A 26,419-nucleotide genomic window follows, 5' to 3' on the forward strand; every position below is an offset into this window, starting at 1 on the left:
ACAAACAGCAGTCGCTTTCTAAAACATCAGATGTGTATCGGATTCAGCACCACATACGAAAGTGACCCAGATCGGATTTGAAAATATTGGATTTGTGCCGTTCACACTGTCATACCATGATTGGATATGGGTCACATAGGGTCAAAAAAGTCGGATTTGATGCGCTTTTGCCTGCAGTGTGAACGTAGCCAAAGATTAGTTTCACATTTTCAGAAGTGAGTGACATCCTGGAATGAAGAAAGATGAAAAGATTTTGTTCAAAGTTTTATTTCATATAAAAGCTTTTTGTTCACAACAAACATATATTCACTGAATATAATCATTAAAATTACATTTTATAAATCACAGAATCACAACAGAAGGATTTATCTTAATGTTAAGTGAGGTCACCAATAGACTGGAGGGAGATTAGAACACTTGACAAGCTGCCACTGCCTCTGCTTTCACTGCATTGAAATCACTCACAGCTGTCTCACACTTTGTAAGCATGAATATTTCAACCAGTATGAATTCTTATGTGTTTCTTTAAGTGTGTGTTTTGACTGAATTTCTTTCCACAGGTGCTGCAAGAATACGCCTTCTCACCTGTGTGAGTTCTTGTATGAATTTCCATGTTTGATTTCTCACTGAATCTTTTCCCACAGGTTCTGCAAGAAAACGGCTTCTCACCTGTGTGAGTTCTTACGTGAGATCGCAGTGTTGAGTTCTGAGTGAATGTTTTTTTACAGGTACTACAAGAATACGGCTTCTCACCTGTGTGAGTTCTTGTATGAATTTCCATGTTTGATTTCTTACTGAATCTTTTCCCACAGGTGCTGCAAGAAAACGGCTTCTCACCTGTGTGAGTTCTTACGTGAGATCGCAGTGTTGAGTTCTGAGTGAATGTTTTTTTACAGGTACTACAAGAATACGGTTTCTCACTTGTGTGAGTTCTTACGTGAGATCGCAGTGTTGAGTTCTGAGTGAATGTTTTATTACAGGTACTACAAGAATACGGCTTCTCACCTGTGTGAGTTCTTGTATGAATTTCCATGTTTGATTTCTCACTGAATCTTTTCCCACAGGTTCTGCAAGAATACGGTTTCTCACCTGTGTGAGTTCTTGTATGAATTTCCATGTTTGATTTCTCACTGAATCTTTTCCCACAGGTTCTGCAAGAATACGGTTTCTCACCTGTGTGAGTTCTTACGTGAGATCGCAGTGTTGAGTTCTGAGTGAATGTTTTATTACAGGTACTACAAGAATACGGCTTCTCACCTGTGTGAGTTCTTGTATGAATTTCCATGTTTGATTTCTGACAGAAACTTTTCCCACAGGTGCTACAAGAAAACGGCTTCTCACCTGTGTGAGTTCTTATGTGAGCTTCTAGTGCTGACTTTGAAACTAATTCCTTCCCACAGGTGCTACAAGGATGTGATTTCTTACCTGTGTGAATTTTCAAGCACTGACTGAATTTTGTCCTACAGGTCCAACAACAACAACATGATGATTTATTACGTGTGTGAACTCTCCGATGTGTAGTCAGATCGGATTCAGAGTTGAAAGTTTTTCCACAGCTGTCACATTTTAAAACATTTGTCTTTGTTTCAGTTTTACTCTGACTGTCTGACACAGGAGTGCTGTCTACTCTCTGATCGTGACTTGTCTTTCTGTGATGTCTTCTCTGCTTCAGCTCCATGTTTCTAGTTGATCCTGAGTCCACATGCTGACTTTCTACTTGATCTTGGCTCTCTGCTTCAGGAGAGCTGTGAGAAAGGAGCTGCTCACTGCTTAGTTTTTGTTCAGTCTCCTGCTTCAGTCCAAGCTGCTCTCCCTCCTGACTGCTGCAGAGCTCCTCCTGTTCCTCTTTAATGTGTAGAGGCTCTGGGTCCTCCTGGTCACAGACCTGCTGCTGTGTGGGGTCTGAAGAGACAAACGGAGAAAAATGATAGAAAAACGGGTGAAAATATTTTCTAAACTCTGAATATTCTCATTACTTTCACATTTCTCTGTGAAAATTACCTGAAATCCATTTTCTACTAATTTGCCACACACCAACACAAATCCCTATCCTAATAAGGACACACATATGATCTTTCTCTTAGTATTAAGGTATGAGCACAAAGCCAAAAACACAAATTAAAAATGAAAACCAATAGAAAGAGACTTTAAAGTGGTCGTCATAGTGATTTTACTTTATAAACATGAACAGGTAGAAATGGAGGCTTCGGCCTGACTGCTCATCAGTTTGTTATCTGTTGAAGTTCAGGGTCTGGTTGCTGGGCTATTGTCTACAGTATAAAATATGTGCAAAGTATTTTAAAATATAGTGTAGTGGCAATTCCTTTTGTTTGACAAACCAAGCATCCCACAATTACAAATCCACAAGCTACTGCTGTACTGAGATAATACAGGGAGTGCAGAATTATTAGGCAAATGAGTATTTTGTCCACATCATCCTCTTCATGCATGTTGTCTTACTCCAAGCTGTATAGGCTCGAAAGCCTACTACCAATTAAGCATATTAGGTGATGTGCATCTCTGTAATGAGAAGGGGTGTGGTCTAATGACATCAACACCCTATATCAGGTGTGCATAATTATTAGGCAACGTCCTTTCCTTTGGCAAAATGGGTCAAAAGAAGGACTTGACAGGCTCAGAAAAGTCAAAAATAGTGAGATATCTTGCAGAGGGATGCAGCAGTCTCAAAATTGCAAAGCTTCTGAAGCGTGATCATCAAACAATCAAGCGTTTCATTCAAAATAGTCAACAGGGTCGCAAGAAGCGTGTGGAAAAACCAAGGCGCAAAATAACTGCCCATGAACTGAGAAAAGTCAAGCGTGCAGCTGCCAAGATGCCACTTGCCACCAGTTTGGCCATATTTCAGAGCTGCAACATCACTGGAGTGCCCAAAAGCACAAGGTGTGCAATACTCAGAGACATGGCCAAGGTAAGAAAGGCTGAAAGACGACCACCACTGAACAAGGCACACAAGCTGAAACGTCAAGACTGGGCCAAGAAATATCTCAAGACTGGTTTTTCTAAGGTTTTATGGACTGATGAAATGAGAGTGAGTCTTGATGGGCCAGATGGATGGGCCCGTGGCTGGATTGGTAAAGGGCAGAGAGCTCCAGTCCGACTCAGACGCCAGCAAGGTGGAGGTGGAGTACTGGTTTGGGCTGGTATCATCAAAGATGAGCTTGTGGGGCCTTTTCGGGTTGAGCATGGAGTCAAGCTCAACTCCCAGTCCTACTGCCAGTTTCTGGAAGACACCTTCTTCAAGCAGTGGTACAGGAAGAAGTCTGCATCCTTCAAGAAAAACATGATTTTCATGCAGGACAATGCTCCATCACACGCGTCCAAGTACTCCACAGCGTGGCTGGCAAGAAAGGGTATCAAAGAAGACAAACTAATGACATGGCCACCTTGTTCACCTGATCTGAACCCCATTGAGAACCTGTGGTCCATCATCAAATGTGAGATTTACAAGGAGGGAAAACAGTACACCTCTCTGAACAGTGTCTGGGAGGCTGTGGTTGCTGCTGCACGCAATGTTGATGGTGAACAGATCAAAACACTGACAGAATCCATGGATGGCAGGCTTTTGAGTGTCCTTGCAAAGAAAGGTGGCTATATTGGTCGCTGATTTGTTTTTGTTTTGTTTTTGAATGTCAGAAATGTATATTTGTGAATGTGGAGATGTTATATTGGTGTCACTGGTAGAAATAAATAATTGAAATGGGTATATATTTGTTTTTTGTTAAGTTGCCTAATAATTATGCACAGTAATAGTCACCTGCACACACAGATATCCCCCTAAAATAGCTAAAACTAAAAACTACTTCCAAAAACATTCAGCTTTGATATTAATGAGTTTTTTGGGTTCATTGAGAACATGGTTGTTGTTCAATAATAAAATTATTCCTCAAAAATACAACTTGCCTAATAATTCTGCACTCCCTGTATTTTGTACGCAGGCAAAAGCAGTCCACTATCCATACTTGAAAGTTGCGTTTTTATGGCTTATTCGTCCAGTTTGGCAAGCAATAGCAAGATTCATTTTTTATTACTTCCTGCTGCTGCTTCGCCTGCTCTGGTAAAAAAAAACAAAAAAAACAAAAACATAGGCCAGTGCATGCTGGTCCAATACCAGTCTCTATATTTATACAAACAAATGGCCCTACAGCTCTTACTGACTGACTTAACAAGGTAAACACCAAAACCACACCAAACATTAAAACAAATATTAACCTACAAATAAAACTTGTGAATAAACCCCAAAATATAAGTCAACTAACAACAAACTTTAAACAAATTTTAAAATGAAAAAAATAAAGAACAAATAGCTCCAACATATAAGATACGGTACTCTACACACATACAGATGTTTTAAGATTATACAAAGGGTTTGAAAAAGCGTAGGGAGGGTTATTATGGCTTAAAACATCTAAAAAATAATTTTAGAAAAGATATGGTTTCCATTTCATTGATTCGTACCTAATGTGGTGGGTCCCAGAACACAACCCTCCTGATAATCGAGGAAATACTGTATTTAGAAAACAACCAACAACCCTTTAAGGCAATAAAACTTCATTAAGCTAACAGCTTAGTTAGGTTCCAGACTCAAGTCAGTTTCTTTGACTTATACCAAGTGGAGGTTTAATGTTACATGTTAAGAGAAAAGAGATGCATTCATGCTGATTGGACTTTTAATTCTTTCTGTGCTTCTAAAAAGGAAAAAAAAACCTTTAACCTGTGATTAGGATCCTACATGAGTCATATTCATTTTAATAATATAAAAGCAATAATAATTTTACATACCTATTCTATCCAACTTTAACTCTGGTTTCCAGATGGTCTCCAGCAGTGTGAGTCGCTCTTCATCAGTCCAGACAATAATGCCTTCAGCCTCCTGCTTCAGTCCAAGCTGCTCTCCCTCCTGACTGCTGCAGAGCTCCTCCTGTTCCTCTTTAATCTGTGGAGGCTCTGGGTCCTCCTGGTCCAGACTGGAGTTCCTCTCCTGGTTACAGACCTGCTGCTCATCCAGACCCTCCTCTTCCTCACAGACATGTTGTTGTGGGGGGTCTTGAGGAGAAAAGAAACACAATAAAAAGGTCATTAATGTGATGAACAGTAACAGAAAACACTATTTTTAAAAAGCACTTTGTGCGTTTGGCAGCCATCCTAAAAGGTTGCCCCCTTTAGTGGCCTCCACAGGAGATCATCTGCCTGCACCACACCATCTCTAGCACGCTCCGCTTTCACACTAACTCTCTGCATGTCCTCCTTCAGCACAGCCATGAACCTCCTCTGTGGTCTTTCCTCCTCTCTTACTGCCTCCTAACAGGTCATCCACTTCAGAGAAGTCTGGTAACAACTTTTAAAGTTAAATGTGTATTGTATATCTGAGATCTACCTTTATCTTTACTGCACAGTCTCAGTGCTTGGAGAGGAAAACTGACACTCGATGAACTCAACAGTGGAATCTGTTCGACAAACACTTTAAATAAATGAATCAAAATATGTCAATCAAAAAAGGAGCTTTCGTTAACTATATTTAAATTTAACTGCAGAAAACTTCGGTCAACATATTTAATCATTTATTGAAATCTGGTTTTGTGCAATGATATAAACTAGTTTAGATTTATTCTGGATATTCTCACCACGGCTGAGGGTAGTGTTATTCCAAACAGCACAACACCTAATCTAGCAGTGACCATGGACCGGTGTTCCAGATCTACTGGCGTTTAGATCAACTGGCGTTGGTCGAACAGATGTGTGGCAGTCTTGCGTTTCAGTAGCTGCTACTGACAAACCAGCAAAAAAAGCCAAATGTGTCATCTGTGACACTTGTGAGGTTATCTCAAACACACTCCGTCAGTCTTGATGCTGTTGAACAACAAAATGTTTAAAAATGTGGCGAGTTTACCTGGTGATATCCTCATGCGCGACGCGATCGCGAAAACAGCAAACAATTAACACCACGCCGATGTTGTTCACAGGACAGCAAGAGTAAACGATCGGGAGACTCTTGTCGTCGTTATCGTTCCCCTCGCACGGTTTATTTCTCCGATTTCAGCGTTTTTGCTTCACAACTAAAGCGAACAGTTTACTTTGTGCACTAACATGGAGTCGAGTCAACCAGCGCCACCTCTGGCCAAGTGCCACAGCCTACAGCCAGATCAACTTGTGACACACATCTGCACCTGCTGCTATGATCGCATTGAGTAGAGACTGAGTGGCTGCACTAACCCCTGATACATCCAGATCTACCCACAAACATGTTGACAGATGCAATCCCAGCAATGTGGATTGTCAACACTAAAAACAATCAGTAAGCAAAGACAACAGGGATCAGTTTTTTCTGTTTATTTAGCACCCACAACATCTGTAGTCGCCTTCTGCACAGGGGAAAGTCCACACACACTGTGTGGTACCACTTTCCACAGAAGGTGCATTCGATCTGCAAGACTGAATGAGATTGTCAGAGTCATTGTCTGACTGTTTATTACTAATCACCTGCTGTACATTCACAGTAACTGCCATCTCCTTACAAATGTTTATTAGATTAACCACACTTATACAGACTGTATATAACAACCAACTCTAAAATGTTTGTTCACAGAGAAAAGACACAGACAGACTACACTAACGACATGTGATGTTACAACTGTTAACCATTCCTCGCCGTCAGTCCCCTGACCGTGGTCGGGAGACGCGAGGGGAGACGCTTCCTCCAGGGCCGAAGTTTGTCCTCCTTCGGGGTTAACTCCCTTCACTTTTGTGGAGTAGTGAGGCAGACAGAAATCAGCCGAGGCACCGGAGAGTACTGAAGAGATGAGGCTTTAATAACAGTACTGCACACTTCGAAAACACACTGCATAGCCTGTAGCCCGTTAGAACGCTGCTCCCGGTCGCCCTCTCTACCCATGACACACTCTCTCTCTCTTTTTCTTCTTTCGCTCCCCGCGTTTCCTTCACGCGCATGCTCACACACACACATCACATACACTCCTTACTGCATCCAGTCACACACAAGACGGCAATTCCCGTAACACAACACTAGTGAAATGTTAGTGTCATTTCATTCTTTTCAAAGGTTTATTTGCATGACGCACAAACAGACACAATTGAAAGGTACAAATGTGCATGACACGAATTCAAACGTGCTGCAGATGTGTGTCACAGGCTGATCTGGCTGTAGGCTGTGGCACTTGGCCAGAGGTGGCGCTGGTTGACTCGACTCCATGTTAGTGCACAAAGTAAACTGTTCGCTTTAGTTGTGAAGCAAAAACGCTGAATTCGGAGAAATAAACCGTGCGAGGGGAACGATAACGACGACAAGAGTCTCCCGATCGTTTACTCTTGCTGTCCTGTGGACAACATCGGCGTGGTGTTAATTGTTTGCTGTTTTCGCGATCGCGTCGCGCATGAGGATATCACCAGGTAAACTTGCCACATTTTTAAACATTTTGTTGTTCAACAGCATCAAGACTGACGGAGTGTGTTTGAGACAACCTCACAAGTGTCACAGATGACACATTTGGCGTTTTTTTGCTGATTTGTCGGTAGGAGCTCCTGAAACGCAAGACTGCCACACATCTGTTCGACCAACGCCAGTTGATCTAAACGCCAGTTGATCTGGAACACCTGCACCAGTCCAACATAGTCCATCACTGGACACTGACCCACAGCACTGATAAATACCCACTTTAACTTCTTCTAGTAAAGTCAGTCACACTGAAGAATCTGAGCTTGAACAGCACAGAGTTAAAAACATGTCCATACCTATGATGTGAGAGTTTCTGTCGGGTTTCCGGCTGATATCCAGCAGTCTGTGCTGACGGTTGATCTCCTCCTCATACTGGACGATGGTTTTTTGAACCTCTGAGAAGATTTCCTCACCAACAGCAGTTAGTCTCTCCTTGATGAACTCTCTCAGATACTGAGCTGAACTCATTGCTGCTTCACAACTGAAATATTTTCATATAAGATCACCAAACTAAAGTCCTCGGCTAAGTGCAAATCAAACATGAAGCTTACGTCGTCTAAGCTAGCGGTTCCCGCTTTTCGTGTCACGTGATCAATCCTCAACCGTCCCATAGGGCCGCGGTCTTTATATTTACATGTTGGTCACATTATACAGACAGATAATAAAAGACTGTTAGACTTTGTAAGTTGAGTCTTTTTATGGTGCGTGAGAATCCTTTTCATTAAGTATTTTCAGCTGTTTGTCGCTCCTCTGCGCTTTAGTGATTCTTCTTGTCATGTCTATGTTTGTCCACCAGGTGTCCTCCTCGGCTCAGCTCTGTGTGACAGTTTTCTACAACCATGATGAAGAAGAGTTTCTTTGTTTTTCAGTCTCTCTGCTCACTTTAATGTTTACTGCTGGTTCAGTTGTGTAACGATTTCTCACATTTGAAGTCAATCACACTGAGCTGAACATGAAGTTCCTGCTAACACAAAATAAAGTGAGTGACATCCTGGAATGAAGAAAGATGAAAAGATTTTGCTCAGTTTTATTTCATATAAAATCTTTTTGTTCACATTAAAGATAATGGTATCTTCATTTAAAAGAATCTTTAAAATTGCATTTTATAGTCAGAATGACAACAACGGCGGAAAAATGCATCATATGTTGAGGGAGATTAGCACACTTGACAAGCTGCCACTGCCTCTGCTTTCACTGCATTGAAAGCAGTCATGAAACACGCTTAATGTGCAACAAGGACCATCATTTGCAAATACACAGCTATACTTACAAATTTTATATGAGAAAATCTATCAGGGGAGACACAGCTGGCTTTGCAAGAGGTAGAGCAGGTCATCTGTTAATCACAAGGATGGTGGTTCAATCCCCAACCAGTCTGCATGTTTGCGCCATTCCATTTATGATGAAACAACTAATCATGGCACACACCTGTTGCATGTACATTCACCCCTGTTTGTTTTGCTATGTTTAAACAACTCCTCAGGTTGTGTCACTAGGAGGCAGTGTATAAAGGCACAACAGACTTCCCCATTTACACCTCTGGCAAGACAAGGTCAAACTTTCTGCCTCTGCTCAGTCTCAGTTTGTCATTTAGTTTTTCTAACAGTGAGGCAAATTGTGTGGCAGTTCATCTGAAATTTAAGCATGAAACAATATCAGTGCGTGTGTTTGTGAAAGTTGTGTGTGAATGTTAGAAAGTACTTACATAGGAACAGCATAGAAAAAAAGAGCTTGCTTGAGTGGGTGAAATGGGCAAGTTGTAAAAAGCACTTTGAGCGCTCAGAGTGGAAAAGCGCAAACTTTAAACTGGATCTAAAAATAAGACTTGATTGCCTCTAATAAATGAGGCTAAGCTGCTCCAGACACTTTGAGTTCTTATGCTCTCTGGTGCAGACTCGGTGCTGTTTAAAGGTTTGAGATATAAAGGCAGAATTCCAGCATAGTCCAAGTTAAGAGTTGATATGAGGTCAGCAAGTACAGGGCATGTCTCCTGTGTGCTAGTAGAACAATAAAATTCTTTGCTGCCAATAGAAAAATAATTCAAGGAATAAAAGTTGTGCAAAAATCTGTATTATTTATTAGTGATGCTCATCAGGGAAACACAAAGACATTAGACATTGAAAAACTTTCGACCTTCCTGCTGTCTGGCACAGAGGTCCGAACGACTTCTTAGGGATGTGATTAGGGATTGATAAGAATTTTGAGATTCCGATTCCATTCTCAGCATCACTTCTTGATTCTCTTATCAAATCTCCTTGGCTCTGCTTTGAGAGTCACCACTATCACCAAGCAGCAAATCAAATCAAATACATTGTGCCGATTAATTACATGCTGTCAGGTCAAATGTTTATGCATGTTGGACGCATTTCCCTTCATTCTTGTGATCAGTGTTGGGGTCATTACTCAGAAAAATAATGTAATTTAAATATTACACAGAACATTTTTCTTACAAGTAAAGCAGTACATTACTTAACTACTCCCAGGAGAAAGTAATTTGTTACACTTCTCATTATATTACTTTCAGTGTTGGGGAGTAATGGAATACATGTACCAGCGTTACGTATTTAAAATACAGAATATGAGTAACTGTATTCCGTTACAGTTACCGTTTAAAAGGGTGGTATTCAGAATACAGTTACTTTGTTGAAATAAATGGATTACACAGGGTCTTTTCCTGTTTCATATGTTAGTCTCTACCCTCTCTATTTTTGGTAATTCCATGGTGGTGGAAACCAAACAAAACATGTATTAAGAGGCTGTATGCCTGTGTCTCAATCTCGTGGCTCATGTCACCTCTACTTGTGGCCCTCATAATGACCTGATGAAATATTTTTACAAATTATTATTCAAAAAATATTTAATTTTGATTTTTAATTGAAGGCAATAGGCAGAGTGTTACAGGCAATGCTCTAAAGAATGTGGCCTCATGGGTAGTGTAGTCCATGCTGAGGGAGAATGGACTGCCATACCCGTTATGTGTCTGTGAGCGAGGGAGGGAGAAAAAGGAGTTGTCACCGAGCAGAAACGGGAGATGGAAGCATGTAAATATCATAATAACCACTGCAGCCAAGAAGAGAGCCTGACAAGCCCAGTTGTAAGTAAGCTATTAAGACTCGACTGTACACTGCGCTCGTGTTTTTTTCTCTCGAAACAATAAGTTCTTTTGGAGCAGCCTTTCAACGCCTCTCTCTGTCTCGCTGGGCAAAGTTGACCCAAACAAGTAAAGATAGTTTTCGGCCTGACACGGAAGTCGACCTATTAGCCAGAGGTCCCTTTACTACGGTTCGGAGCTGCGGACCTGTTTATATACGCATGGAATAGTTTTCTATACGAGATCACTGCAAAAAGTGCAGGCTTACCTAATGTCCACCCTACTGTTACTCATTTTATATTAGGATTTAAAAATCTAGTTGGTATTGGTATAACGAGTAACCTTCAGTAATAGTAAAAAAAAAAAAAAATCACACAGCAAGAGTACATTCATGTAGTTGTAAAAAGCATGATAATACATTAAGTAATCCAATGTATTCCATTACGTTACTCAGAGTAACGTAATGGAATACATTTTGGGGCATGTATTCAGTAATCTGTAGTCAAATACATTTTAAAAGTAACCTTCCCAACACTGATTACTTTTGCATTACTCTGTAAAATGACATATTACACGAGCATGTGCAAAAGAAAACTGTCTCTCTTACTTTGCTGTAGATTGCGCAGACAAATGTAGTTTCTTAAACATTAGAATCACTAGAAGTGTAATTAAATAAATAATTGTATTCTGTGATTTCTGTCATATAGATGATGACAGACGCTTGTCAACAGAGAATTATTTTAAAATCTATGTGAAATGGACTATTATGATTGGTCAGAATAAGCCCATGAAAATATAACAAACGTTACTTTTTTTATATAGGAGGAGAGCATATTTTGTCTTTTTTTCCATTTCAATATATGTTTTTTAATTAATTTAAACTAGAACCTAATGCTATGCCAGCGTTTACCTTTGGCTGAGAGTGTAGAACTGATGCTTGTGATGATGTTGTAGAACTAGAAATTATAAATGTCAACCAAACTTTGTGGGTTGTGAGCAAAAACCAAAGCCAACTGAATCCAAAAACAGTTGGAACCCTGTGTTCTGTTGATCGTAATTACTGATCGCCTGGTGTAGTAAGGAACTTTGTTTAAAATTGTGCTGGGCTTATCTGAATCATTGTTTGACAGAACAGCATCTACAACATGTAGCGATAACAAAATTGGCCAGCAGGTGTCCCCGTGGACCTGGTTTCATGAAGTAATTTTGCTAATCACTAACAACCAGAAACCACAGAAAGTCAATGACATTTAGCAACTTCTAGCAACTAGCTCAAATAAGCGCAGGGGCAGCTACACTAACTCTGTCTCATGAAACACTGCCACCTAGTGGTTACATTTTCAATAAAAACGAGCACATTCTGTGTACAAATAGTTCCTCTAAGACTGTTTTCTCTCTCTCTTTTTTTTAACAAAAGAAAACACCCAGACTTTTTCCTCAACACACATATTTATTTCAGTATCGAACAAAAAACTGGAACACGTCTTCAATTCTGGATACGTTAGCAGAGCCATTACAACTACAGTCGCTGCCAAACTGATCCAACTCTGGAGTCCAGCCACAGGATCATCCAAACCACACTTATCATAAAACATAAAACTATGCACCCATACTCAAGGACTGACCAGATTAAGGTCACAAATGTGAAAAGATTGTAAGAGTCAAAACATCAGTTTCTACATTTATTTAAATCAGTGCAGCGATTTGACTTCTGGTTAGTGAGCTCTACCACCCACACACTGCTACGACTCAAAGCTGTCTCACACTTTGGAAGCATGAATATTTCAAGCATTATGAATTTTTCTTATGTGTCTCTTTAAGTGTGTGCTCCAATTGAATTTCTTTCCACAGGTACTACAAGAATACGGCTTCTCACCTGTGTGAGTTCTTGTATGTGTTTTCAGTGCTGATTTCCGACAGAAACTTTTCCCACAGGTGCTGCAAGAAAACGGCTTCTCACCTGTGTGAGTTCTTATGTGAGCTTCTAGTGCTGACTTTGAAACTAATTCCTTCCCACAGGTGCTACAAGGATGTGATTTCTTACCTGTGTGAAGTTTCAAGAACTGACAGAAGTTTGTCCTACAGGTCCAACAACAACAACATGATTTTTTACGTGTGTGAACTCTCCGATGTGTAGTCAGATCGGACTCAGAGTTGAACATTTGTCCACAGTTGTCACATGTTAGAACATTTGTCTTTGTTTCAGTTTTACTCTGACTGTCTGATGCAGGAGTGTCGTCTACTCTCTGATCGTGACCTGTTTTATCTTCTTGGCTCTCTGCTTCAGGAGAGCTGTGAGAAAGGAGCTGCTCACTGCTTAGTTTTTGTTCAGTCTCCTGCTTCAGTCCAAGCTGCTCTCCCTCCTGACTGCTGCAGAGCTCCTCCTGTTCCTCTTTAATGTGTAGAGGCTCTGGGTCCTCCTGGTCACAGACCTGCTGCTGTGTGGGGTCTGAAGAGACAAACGGAGAAAAATGATAGAAAAACGGGTGAAAATATTTTGTAAACTCTGAATATTCTCATTACTTTCACATTTCTCTGTGAAAATGACCTGAAATCCATTTTCTACTAATTTGCCACACACCAACACAAATCCCTATCCTAATAAGGACACACATATGATCTTTCTCTTAGTATTAAGGTATGAGCACAAAGCCGAAAACACAAATTAAAAATGAAAACCAATAGAAAGAGACTTTAAAGTGGTCGTCATAGTGATTTTACTTTATAAACATGAACAGGTAGAAATGGAGGCTTCGGCCTGACTGCTCATCAGTTTGTTATCTGTTGAAGTTCAGGGTCTGGTTGCTGGGCTATTGTCTACAGTATAAAATATGTGCAAAGTATTTTAAAATATAGTGTAGTGGCAATTCCTTTTGTTTGACAAACCAAGCATCCCACAATTACAAATCCACAAGCTACTACTGTACTGAGATAATATTTTGTACGCAGGCAAAAGCAGTCCACTATCCATACTTGAAAGTTGCGTTTTTATGGCTTATTCGTCCAGTTTGGCAAGCAATAGCAAGATTCATTTTTTATTACTTCCTGCTGCTGCTTCGCCTGCTCTGGTAAAAAAAAAACAAAAAAAAAACAAACAAAAAAAACTTAGGCCAGTGCACGCTGGTCCAATACCAGTCTCTATATTTATACAAACAAATGGCCCTACAGCTCTTACTGACTGACTTAACAAGGTAAACACCAAAACCACACCAAACATTAAAACAAATATTAACCTACAAATAAAACTTGTAAATAAACCCCAAAATATAAGTCAACTAACAACAAACTTTAAACAAATTTTAAAATGAAAAAAATAAAGAACAAATAGCTCCAACATATAAGATACGGTACTGTACACACATACAGACTCAAGTCAGTTTCTTTGACTTATACCAAGTGGAGGTTTAATGTTACATGTTAAGAGAAAAGAGATGCATTCATGCTGATTGGACTTTTAATTCTTTCTGTGCTTCTAAAAAGGAAAAAAAACCCTTTAACCTGTGATTAGGATCCTACATGAGTCATATTCATTTTAATAATATAAAAGCAATAATAATTTTACATACCTATTCTATCCAACTTTAACTCTGGTTTCCAGATGGTCTCCAGCAGTGTGAGTCGCTCTTCATCAGTCCAGACAATAATGCCTTCAGCCTCCTGCTTCAGTCCAAGCTGCTCTCCCTCCTGACTGCTGCAGAGCTCCTCCTGTTCCTCTTTAATCTGTGGAGGCTCTGGGTCCTCCTGGTCCAGACTGGAGTTCCTCTCCTGGTTACAGACCTGCTGCTCATCCAGACCCTCCTCTTCCTCACAGACATGTTGTTGTGGGGGGTCTTGAGGAGAAAAGAAACACAATAAAAAGGTCATTAATGTGATGAACAGTAACAGAAAACACTATTTTTAAAAAGCACTTTGTGCGTTTGGCAGCCATCCTAAAAGGTTGCCCCCTTTAGTGGCCTCCACAGGAGATCATCTGCCTGCACCACACCATCTCTAGCACGCTCCGCTTTCACACTAACTCTCTGCATGTCCTCCTTCACCACAGCCATGAACCTCCTCTGTTACTGCCTCCTAACAGGTCATCCACTTCGGAGCAGTCTGGTAACAACTTTTAGTTAAATGTGTATTGTATATCTGAGATCTACCTTTATCTTTACTGCTCTGTCTCAGTGCTTGGAGAGGAAAACTGACACTCGATGAACTCAACAGTGGAATCTGTTCGACAAACACTTTAAATAAATGAATCAAAATATGTCAATCAAAAAAGGAGCTTTCGTTAACTATATTTAAATTTAACTGCAGAAAACTTCGGTCAACATATTTAATCATTTATTGAAATCTGGTTTTGTGCAATGATATAAACTAGTTTAGATTTATTCTGGATATTCTCACCACGGCTGAGGGTAGTGTTATTCCAAACAGCACAACACCTAATCTAGCAGTGACCATGGACCTGCACCAGTCCAACATAGTCCATCAGGGTGGCTGTAGCTCAGGTGGCAGAGCAGGTCAGCCACTAATCAGAAGGTCGGTGGTTCGATCCCAGGCTGCCTCCTGGCTGCATGCTGCAAATATCCTTGGGCAAGATACTAACCCCATGTTTGCCTACTGGTGGCGGTCAGAGGGCCCGGTGTGCGCCTGTGTCCGGCAGCCTCGCCTCTGTCAGTGCGCCCCAGGGCAGCTGTGGCTACAATGTGGCTATCGCCAGTGTGTGAATGGGTGAATGACTGAATGTAGTGTAAAGCGCTTTGGGGTCCTATGGACTAGAAAAGCGCTATACAAATGCAGGCCATTTACCATTTACCATCACTGGACACTGACCCACAGCACTGATAAATACCCACTTTAACTTCTTCTAGTAAAGTCAGTCACACTGAAGAATCTGAGCTTGAACAGCACAGAGATAAAAACATGTCCATACCTATGATGTGTGAGTTTCTGTCGGGTGTCCGGCTGATATCCAGCAGTCTGTGCTGATGGTTGATCTCCTCCTCATACTGGACGATGGTTTTTTGAACCTCTGAGAAGATTTCTTCACAAACAGCAGTTAGTCTCTCCTTGATGAACTCTCTCAGATACTGAGCTGAACTCATTGCTGCTGAGGCTGGGGCTGGGCGGATCGATACAAATGATACAGACATATTGGTATAAGACCCACACTAACGTGAAGGGATCAGTACTTTAGTTTGTGTTTCTCACAAATACGGGCCATTCAAGTCTGTCAGGTTTATATTGTTGATTGTCATTTATGCTTAGAAAAATAAAACCATATATGCTTAGAGGTGTATAATTGATTGTGTAGTGATAGGATGTGTGATCCTTAGTAGTTTGCAAAGACTGTGTGTCTTCCAGAGTGTTCTGGCATTCACACTCAGATCCTGGAGTCACAAGAAGAGCTCGTACCTTCTTTTATTGTTTTATGGTATAGCAAACACAAGTACATCTGTTTTAGTCTAGGTGCCTTTTGTTTAGATGAACTGCTGGACTGCAGGTTTAGGGAAGTCGTTCACAGGGTCACATCTTGATTTAGCTAGTAGGCCATCACTGTTTCCCTCATCAGATCGGTTGGTTTTTGAGCTGTTCTTTACTCAAGTGAACTGGCTTCACGCTTCTAAATAAATTACAGTACAATGTTTCTAAATCTCACTGCAACTGCTGCGTCACAATAATCTGTCCTGCTTCATAAATCTGTCCCATAGCTTATATAGTAACACATATCTTATTTTCCTATATCTACTTGTTGTAATTCAGTGGAACTTATTTCCTTCATCCATCAATTACCCCAGCTGAAGTAAAAATATTAATAACAATAACAATGAGCTGATTCCACATGATGTTTGTCATGTTTTCCTGTCTATGCTGAGCTCGTTATCACTTCAGCCACTTTATCACCATCTTGTCACTTTTTCCACCACATTGTCATTCTACCTACTGCTTGAACACTTTGCCCAAACTGCACCTCCTTTCCATTTACTAGACTCAGTCGTGTGTCTTTACCTTGCTGAACCACATCCCTACAAACACTCATCAGAGAGCCGTTCCTCAGTATTATATCACTCTTAACCTCCCTGCATGCTTATTTATCGCCGTTGTAGCTGAAACTGGTTCCACTCACCAAGCCGAAGACTTTTTCTTCTGGAGACAGTTTTTTAACCTCGACTTAAATCCGTCCTCGTGTCTCGTTGTCACGGTTACATTGCGCTCACTGTCCGTTTCATCCACATTACAGATTTACTTTCACTGTTGTTGTTTTTTTTTTGTATTTTCCCCTCTTGTTTGACCTTTTTTTCACCCCCGCTCTTCTCTCCCGCCATCGACTTCTGTTCTTATTTCACTTCCTGAAACGTCACGTCGCTCTGCTGTTTCCGGTCCCTTCGCAGACCTGCCGGTCAAACCTCTCGTGGACCCTCCCCCCTCCTCTGCTGTTGTGTGTGTGTGTGTGTGTGTGTGTGTGTGTGTGTGTGTGTGTGTGTGTGTGTGTGTGTGTGTGTGTGTGTGTGTGTGTGTTTTCGCCTCTTGTTGAACTTTTTTCACCACCGCTCTTTCTCCCGCCATCGACTTCTGTTCTTATTTCACTTCCTGATACCTCTCTCTCTCTCTCTCTCTCTCTCTCTCTCTCTCACACACACACACACACACACACACACACACACACACACACAGACTTGTCACCCTTGTGACTCAAGGTAAATTGATGTATTCTAATAATGTAATTGTAGAAAACTGTCCCATCATTTGAATACCGCAGACCTGCGGACACAACAGTGGAGGTTCAAACATAGCTGGGTCAACCAAACACTGGAAACATCTAGAGTATTAGAAAGGACAGAAAAACGTAAATTCCAACTTGTATAAACTTTTGTTGCTTGAAATGATTAAAATACTGCTCTTATTTTAGGTGTTACATTATGTCCCTAGTAGCACAAGTGCAAAACCTTCCCGCCATTTTGGTTTCAGTTTCCCTTTTGAACCCTCCATTGTACCATGTAGACACACACAGAGTTAATATGTTCACAATTTATATATTGGCATCACAAACATAATTCATTCATTTATTCATTACGATACCTCACAGAGTGTCGTTATAATCACTCTGCCTGTTTTACATTTATTGTCCACTTGATGGCACAAAAGAGCAAATAAAGCATCGTAAAGCTTCAGTCCATGAACGAAGCAAATAGATAAAAGCTTCAATGCTCCATGGAGCTTTATCTTTCCACCACTAGAGAGTGCAAATTACAATGTATACAAGACAAATATAGTGGAAATGAAATAAAGTTGAAATAATTAGAATCAATACATTAAAATATATTCAGTAAAATACTTTGACTGCAAAAATGTAACACATTAGATGCACACTGGCCCTTTCCATGCTCTATTTTAACAGTGCTGGCCTTTGTGAGATCCATGTTATTTAAGCACAGCGGCTTAATGTTAAGTGAAATGTGTGTCAATGTTTGTCACGTATCATGTATGAAGAACTCACTTTGAAGCTTTGAAATATGTACAGATTCAGATTTCTTTAAAATAATAATAATTATTATTTTGATTGCTGCTGAGACATTTAAAGAATATAAATACCAGTATAAATTAAACTCATATTATCAGCCATAATAACGAATTTCATCACAATATTTCACTCACAATGCTATATTATTGCTATTAGTTTTTAACATTTTGCAATATGAGCATATTGCTATTTATCACATTTATTTCCAGCTGCAAATTATGTCCTTAAATCTAAATGTTGTCAGTATCTGTTTTGTGCACTAAGATAAAGTTCCCTCACTTGAGTTGTTTTTTTGTTTTTGCTGGAAAATTAGATTATTAAGCTGTCGATAATATCTGCTGTCAGTCTAAAATCTGCCTACAGTTGGGGTCATTTTAGCAAATACTTGTATTATCTATCAATTAACTTTGCTAACACATAAAAAATCACATATATGTTGCTGTATAAGAATATAACAAGAATTCAAATAGATGGTCAGTAAAGTGTCATTCAGTTGGCAATCTATCGCCATTTAAAAATTAGACGGCAACTATTTTCAAACTTTTAACAATCTCTTTGACAATGACTACAGTCATTTTCTTTTGTACATGCTAGGAAATTACGGTCCTATTTTTACTCGTGTGGCTGACCCATGTGTTTGGTCTGAATTTGGTCTGACTGGACCTATTCGCACCATCTTAGCTACTGTATACCGCCCCCCTGAACCTGTCTTCCTCAGTGATCTCATCTCTCACTCTGTCCTTCTAAGCAGACTTTCCTCTCTCAGCATCTCTGACATCCATCCATCCTCCCTCCCACTTTCTTCTTTTACAGAATGCCTGACTTAAAATCCTGGTTCAGCTCTAATTTTCTTAAGCTAAATGAGGATAAAACTGAAATCCTCCTTATTGGCACTAAATTCAACCTTTTGAATGCAAATCATTTCTATCTGCTTATTGATAACTCCACAGTTTTCCTTTCTCCTCAGGTTAAGAGCCTTGGTGTCATCCTAGACAGTTCACTTTCCTTTAAATCTCACATCAATAATCTCGTTCTGCCTATTTCCATCTACGCAATATCAACAGATTACGTCCTTCTCTTTCCACCCAGTCTACATCCATTCTTGTCCTAGTCTAATTACCTCCCGCATTGACTACTGTAATTTTCTCTTCCAGGGTCTTCCTCCAAAATCCCCCCATAAGCTTCAACTGGTTCAAAATTCACTAAACTTCACTGGGTCCTTCCGGATAATATACAAACTTATTCTGCTCACCGTCAAGGCCCTTCATAACCTTGCTCCTCCTTACCTCTCTGACCTGTTAAGCACTACCTCTTCTGCCCGTTCACTTCGATCTTCTTTTTCTATCCAGCTTTCTGTGTCTTCTTATGGCCTCACCACCACGGGAAGCAGAGCTTTTAGTTGCTCTGCTCCCAGGCTGTGGAACTCTCTGCCCCCAGATATAAGAAACATTGGTTTGCTCCCCCAGTTTAAATCAAGACTCAAAACCCATCTGTTCAAATCTGCATATTCACTGTGAACCCACTGTTTGTTCATTTTATCTTGTGCTTTTGTGTTTATTGCTCTTCTTTTGTCAACGTTGTGTTATGTGTTTTATTCTAGCATTATTATTATTGTTGTTGTTGTTGTTGTTGTTGTTGTTGTTGTTGTTGTTGTTGTTGTTGTTGTTGTTGTTGATGATAACAACAACAACAACAACAACAACAACAACAACAACAATAATAATAAACTGTATTATTTATTTGATTGTTTGCTATGAGCTAACGCTAGTCCACACTCCAAGCCACTTGGTGGCGGTAATGCGCCACGTCGTTGTTTGCTAACCGCCAAGAAACGACGACGACGACGAAGTTAAACGAGGCGAAAACCACAATAAGAGCAAAATGAAATCTGTAATGTGGAGAAAATGGGCAGTGTAACCGTGACAACGAGACACGAAGAGGGATGTAAAGTATAAAAAAAATGGCCCAAGAAGAAAAACTCTTCGGCTGGGTGAGTGGAACCAGATTTAGCAACAACAGCGATAAATACGCCTGTAGGGAGATGAAGAGTGCTAAAATACTGAGAAACGGCTCTCTGATGAGTGTTTGTAGAGATGTGTTTCAACAAGATAAAGACACACGACTCAGTCAAATAAGCGTTAATGGACTCCACAGTCTGCTGCCTGACAACAAAAGAGCGTATGTGGGGTTTTATCCGGAGTACCTGAAATAGAAAAAAGAAAACAGAAACGGGGACAAAAGTTCTGTTTTAAAATGCATATTATAGCGAGAAATGTGACGGCTTGTCTGTTGTTATTATGTTTGATGAGCCAAGTAAGATGTGGATAAATTAGCTATGAGATTAGGCCTCCCCCCACCACGGAGATGTTGTAAGTATCAAAGCAGCTCAGATTACTTGTTTCTTTCTTATTAAAGAGAATGACAAAAGTTTCACTGTGAGGACGTGATTTAAAGATGAAAAATGTCTAAATTGCACATATCATGTCCTGAGTAAAGGACTGGCAGTTTTATGTTGGGGTGTCTGTTGATTCTCACTTGTCTTGGAAACATTGGTTAGGAAAACAATCAAATCAGTAAAACACATATTACTGGATGCAACAGTTTGCTAGAATTGGAAGGAATTTGTCAGGCCAATTGTGTAATTGATTGATTCAAAGATTTTCTTTTTTCCTTTTCACTGCTTTACCCTTGTCTGCACAGGTGATGAAAATGGATCTGTGTTTGCCAAATGCCATTAAGATCTGAAGAAGAAGAGAGGTGCTGTTTGATGAAGCGGACTTAAGTTAAAGGAGAGACACAAACTAAAGTATTGATACCATCACGTTAATGTGGATCTGATACCATCGTCTGTATCACTTCTATCATTCTGACATGCAGTCAACATGTGGTGATGTGTAAGAGCTGACAGACTCCATTCACATTTTGAGATCAGAGCTCAGACTAGTTTCAGTTATAAGGAAGAGAAACTCACACAGTCACTGACACTGAGAGGAGAAATGGCACAGAAAGGAGTTCAGCTGAACCGAGAAACCTTCTCTTGTTCCATCTGTTTGGATCTACTGATAAATCCGGTGACTATTCCCTGTGGTCACAGCTACTGCAGGAACTGTATTAAAACCCACTTTGATGAAGAGGACAGGAAGGGAATCCACAGCTGCCCTCAGTGCAGGAAGACGTTCACACCGAGGCCTGTCCTGGAGAAAAACACCATGTTAGCAGCTTTAGTGGAGCAGCTGAAGAAGAGTGGACTCCAAGCTGCTCCAGCTGATCACTGCTATGCTGGACCTGAAGATGTGGCCTGTGATGTCTGCACTGGGAGGAAGCTGAAAGCCATCAAGTCCTGTTTAGTCTGTCTGGCCTCTTACTGTGAGAAACATCTCCAACCTCACTATGATGCAGCTCCGTTAAAGAAACACAAGCTGGTGGCCCCCTCCAAGAAGCTCCAGGAGAACATCTGCTCTCGTCATGATGAGGTGATGAAGATTTTCTGTCGTACTGATCAGCAGAGTATCTGTTATCTCTGCACGATGGATGAACATAAAGGCCATGAAACAGTCCCAGCTGCAGCAGAAAGGACTGAGAAGCAGAAGGAGCTCGAGGTGAGACGACTAAACATCCAGCAGAGAATCCAGGAGCGAGAGAAAGATGTGAAGCTGCTTCAACAGGAGGTGGAGGCCATCAATGGCTCTGCTGATAAAGCAGTGGAGGACAGTGAGAAGATGTTCACTGAGCTGATCCGTCTCCTCCAGAAAAGAAGCTCTGATGTGAAGCAGCAGGTCAGATCCCAGCAGGAAACTGAAGTGAGTCGAGTCAAAGAGCTTCAGGAGAAGCTGGAGCAGGAGATCGCTGAGCTGAAGAGGAAAGACGGCGAGCTGGAGCAGCTCTCACACACAGAGGATCACAACCAGTTTCTACACAACTACCCCTCACTGTCAGCACTCAGTGAGTCTACACACTCATCCAGCATCAATATTCGTCCTCTGAGCTACTTTGAAGATGTGACAGCAGCTGTGTCGGAGACCAGAGATAAACTACAGGACATTCTGAGAGAGGAATGGACAAACATCTCACTGACAGCCACTGAAGAGGATGTTTTACTGTCACCAGCAGAGCCAAAGACCAGAGCTGGATTCTTAAAATGTTCACGTGAAATCACACTGGATCCAAACACAACTCACACACATCTGTTATTATCTGAAGGGAACAGAAAAGTAACATTTATGAAACAACAACAGTCTTATTCTGATCATCCAGACAGATTCACAGGATGTTATCAGGTCCTGAGTAGAGAGAGTCTGACTGGACGTTGTTACTGGGAGGTGGAGTGGGGATGGGGAGGAGTTTGTATAGCAGTCACATACAAGAACATCGGCAGAGTAGGGAGAGTGAATGAATGTTTCTTTGGACGCAACGACAAATCTTGGGCATTATATTGGTACACAGACAATAATAAATTTCGCCATAACAATGTCCAAACTCACCTCTCAGGTCCTCCGTCCACCAGAGTAGGAGTGTACCTGGATCACAGAGCAGGTATTCTGTCTTTCTACAGCGTCTCTGAAACCATGACTCTCCTCCACAGAGTCCAGACCACATTCACTCAGCCGCTCTATGCTGGACTTTTTCTTTATGGACTTGGAGCCACTGCAGAGTTGATTAAAGTCAAATAGAGAAGACAGGTTCATGTTGATCCCTGACCATTATATGTACAGTGGGGCAAAAAAGTATTTAGTCAGCCACCGATTGTGCAAGTTCCCCCACCTAAAATGATGACAGAGGTCAGTAATTTGCACCAGAGGTACACTTCAACTGTGAGAGACAAAATGTGAAAAAAAAAATCAAAAAAAAAAAAATCCATGAATCCACATGGTAGGATTTGTAAAGAATTTATTCGTAAATCAGGGTGGAAAATAAGTATTTGGTCAATAACAAAAATACAACTCAATACTTTGTAACATAACCTTTGTTGGCAATAACAGAGGTCAAACGTTTACTATAGGTCTTTACCAGGTTTGCACACACAGTAGCTGGTATTTTGGCCCATTCCTCCATGCAGATCTTCTCGAGAGCAGTGATGTTTTGGGGCTGTCGCCGAGCAACACGGACTTTCAACTCCCGCCACAGATTTTCTATGGGGTTGAGGTCTGGAGACTGGCTGGGCCACTCCAGGACTTTCAAATGCTTCTTACGGAGCCACTCCTTTGTTGCCCGGGCGGTGTGTTTTGGATCATTGTCATGTTGGAAGACCCAGCCTCGTTTCATCTTCAAAGTTCTCACTGATGGAAGGAGGTTTTGGCTCAAAATCTCACGATACATGGCCCCATTCATTCTGTCCTTAACACGGATCAGTCGTCCTGTCCCCTTGGCAGAAAAACAGCCCCATAGCATGATGTTTCCACCCCCATGCTTCACAGTAGGTATGGTGTTCTTGGGATGCAACTCAGTATTCTTCTTCCTCCAAACACGACGAGTTGAGTTTATACCAAAAAGTTCTACTTTGGTTTCATCTGACCACATGACATTCTCCCAATCCTCTGCTGTATCATCCATGTGCTCTCTGGCAAACTTCAGACGGGCCTGGACATGCACTGGCTTCAGCAGCGGAACACGTCTGGCACTGCGGGATTTGATTCCTTGCCGTTGTAGTGTGTTACTGATGGTGACCTTTGTTACTTTGGTCCCAGCTCTCTGCAGGTCATTCACCAGGTCCCCCCGTGTGGTTCTGGGATCTTTGCTCACCGTTCTCATGATCATTTTGACCCCACGGGATGAGATCTCACGTGGAGCCCCAGATCGAGGGAGATTATCAGTGGTCTTGTATGTCTTCCATTTTCTGATGATTGCTCCCACAGTTGATTTTTTCACACCAAGCTGCTTGCCTATTGTAGATTCACTCTTCCCAGTCTGGTGCAGGTCTACAATACTTTTCCTGGTGTCCTTCAAAAGCTCTTTGGTCTTGGCCATGGCGGAGTTTGGAGTCTGACTGTTTAAGGCTGTGGACAGGTGTCTTTTATACAGATGATGAGTTCAAACAGGTGCCATTCATACAGGTAACGAGTGGGGGACAGAAAAGCTTCTTACAGAAGACGTTACAGGTCTGTGAGAGCCAGAGATTTTCCTTGTTTGAGGTGACCAAATACTTATTTTCCACCCTAATTTACGAATAAATTCTTTACAAATCCTACCATGTGAATTCATGGATTTTTTTTTTTTTTTTTCACATTCTGTCTCTCACAGTTGAAGTGTACCTCTGGTGCAAATTACTAACCTCTGTCATCATTTTAAGTGGGGGAACTTGCACAATCAGTGGCTGACTAAACACTTTTTTGCCCCACTGTACTTGTGTAGTTTCTAAATGAGGCTTTACATTTTAGAAGCTGAGAAGTTCAGTGGTCCATTGATGTGTGAAAATAATGTTGGACTGATTCAAACTTTTGTTACGACTGTTGTCGTAATTTTAATATTCAAATCTGAGTGTGCAGGTGCCTCTCCATGATTGGTGCATCCAGTGGGACGGTTTGTACCGATTGGCTAATGACCAGGAGGCAGCATATAAGAAGACACCCCCCTGGACGGCCAGTCATTCATCCTCGGCCCATCCCAACTGGCAGACTGTGTGTTTACTGTATAGTAATGTTTGTTTAATGCAGGAGCATGTACGGGTGGACCGCCTTTTTGTTTGATTACAGTTTTCTCCTGTTTTTGTTAGTTAGGGAGGTAAGTCGTTGTGGTTTGGTTTAATTCTTTTGAATAGGTAAGTTTGATTTATCCCTGAGATAGGCTCCCTTCTGTTTGTTATTTTGTCCTTAAGTTCACCACGAAGTTATAATAATCTCCCTTCCTTTGTTTCTAAATTCACTCATTGTAAATAAATCACTGTCAAAAAGTATTAATTGCGTGATGTGCTGCTTTGGATCAGATGGGGATGGATCACTCTTATGTTATGGTCTTGCCACGCCTAGACAGACCATAACACTGTACTAACATTTATATACCTTATATATCATCAATATAAATCTAAATTTGTTCTTATGGCTGATAATCATGTGAGTTTACATTATACTACTCTTCATATTCAGCATGTTTGAAATCTGTCATCAGTCTGGTTAGTGGTTTTATTCTGTAGTTGCTGTAGTGGGTTGTCAAATTCTACTTGCTTCAAACGGCACATTTATAGGAAACAAGGAGATATGATGTATGACTTACCTTTGTTCTCGTCCTGGTTGCAAATAGAGTGCAAGTGTCAACCAAGAAAGGACAGTCGTGTCTCATCCTTTAACCAGCCACGACCTGCCCGTAAGTACACCTCTCCACTCACAACAATATTACATGGGACAAATGCATCCCATCCTGTACAGGCAGCACAACCCATCATAACAGCTAAGGCAGCATGTGCATATTGCTGCTCACCTGAACACCACATTAGCAAGTGCCCTGAGTTTATTAACAAGACAAAGAATGAGAAAATAAACTGAATAAAGGGAAACAAACGGTGCTGGCATTGTGCTAGAACTCATCAGGCTGCAAAGTGCGATCTGGGAAAAGACTGTGCTACCTGCATGGGACAACATCTACAGATCCTGTGTGAGGTGATTCAGAGACCTAGAACTGAAGTTAATCCTGTAGGGAGGATGTTGTACTTTGATAGACCGAGTGACTGTCCTACTTTACTGTTAAAAGTTGTGAAAGTGCTCCTGCGTAATGGCAAAAAACCCCTGGAAACATGCAGTACTTGATGATGGCTTCCAACGTATCATGCTTCTGACATTAGCAGCTCAGCATCTCCACCTAACTGGGAAAGCTAAAAATTATCACTCAGAACAGTCAATCAAGAAGTTGAAACCATTCAGAGACTTAGACTTAGAGCTTTTTATTGTCATTGTGTGGTTTCTTGCACAGCGAAATTGGGTAGCTGAACCACAAAGGTGCTAAAGTAAGAAGAAGAGAAACCAATATACAACAAAGGCGGAAAATAAATAATTAAATAAATAGAATAAAATAAAAAACTTTGTATATTTATACATATGTGAGTGGAACTATATACATGGTGTGGACCAAAATAATTGCACATGAGCCAAAAATATTGCACATAGATGATCAACAGCAGTGTCAGGGTGGATGTGTTGGGGAAGTCTGTACACACTCTTAGTTTGCATTAAGAGTTCTGAGAGCCCACGGGAAGAAGCTGTTCTTTAGTCTGTTGGTTTTGCACCTGATCGAGCTGAGCCCTTTTCCAGAGGGCAGGATGTTGAAGAGGTGGTGGTTAGGATGGAGGTGGTCCTTTATAATTGCCCTGGCTCTGGAGAGACATCTTGAGCTGGCAATTAAGTCCAGGGAGGGGAGTGGACAG

General features: G+C 41.0%; 1 protein-coding gene and 1 pseudogene across 1 annotated transcript; one reads left to right on the forward strand and one right to left on the reverse strand.

The window, feature by feature from the left end:
- Nucleotides 1-274: 274 nt before the first annotated feature.
- Nucleotides 275-16,979, reverse strand: LOC113017279 (zinc finger protein 135-like; annotated as a pseudogene).
- A 2,918-nt stretch (nucleotides 16,980-19,897) lies between these two features.
- LOC113017231 (tripartite motif-containing protein 16-like) lies at nucleotides 19,898-22,813 on the forward strand. Its single transcript, XM_026160387.1, has 2 exons — nucleotides 19,898-20,059; nucleotides 20,770-22,813. Exon 2 carries the CDS (start codon nucleotides 21,066-21,068, stop codon nucleotides 22,737-22,739), a length of 1,674 nt encoding a protein of 557 aa, XP_026016172.1. The 5' UTR covers nucleotides 19,898-20,059; nucleotides 20,770-21,065; the 3' UTR covers nucleotides 22,740-22,813.
- The last annotated feature ends 3,606 nt before the right edge of the window (nucleotides 22,814-26,419 follow it).

Source organism: Astatotilapia calliptera, unplaced genomic scaffold (assembly GCF_900246225.1).
Source record: "Astatotilapia calliptera unplaced genomic scaffold, fAstCal1.2 U_scaffold_1, whole genome shotgun sequence".
NCBI classification, from domain to species: domain Eukaryota; kingdom Metazoa; phylum Chordata; class Actinopteri; order Cichliformes; family Cichlidae; genus Astatotilapia; species Astatotilapia calliptera.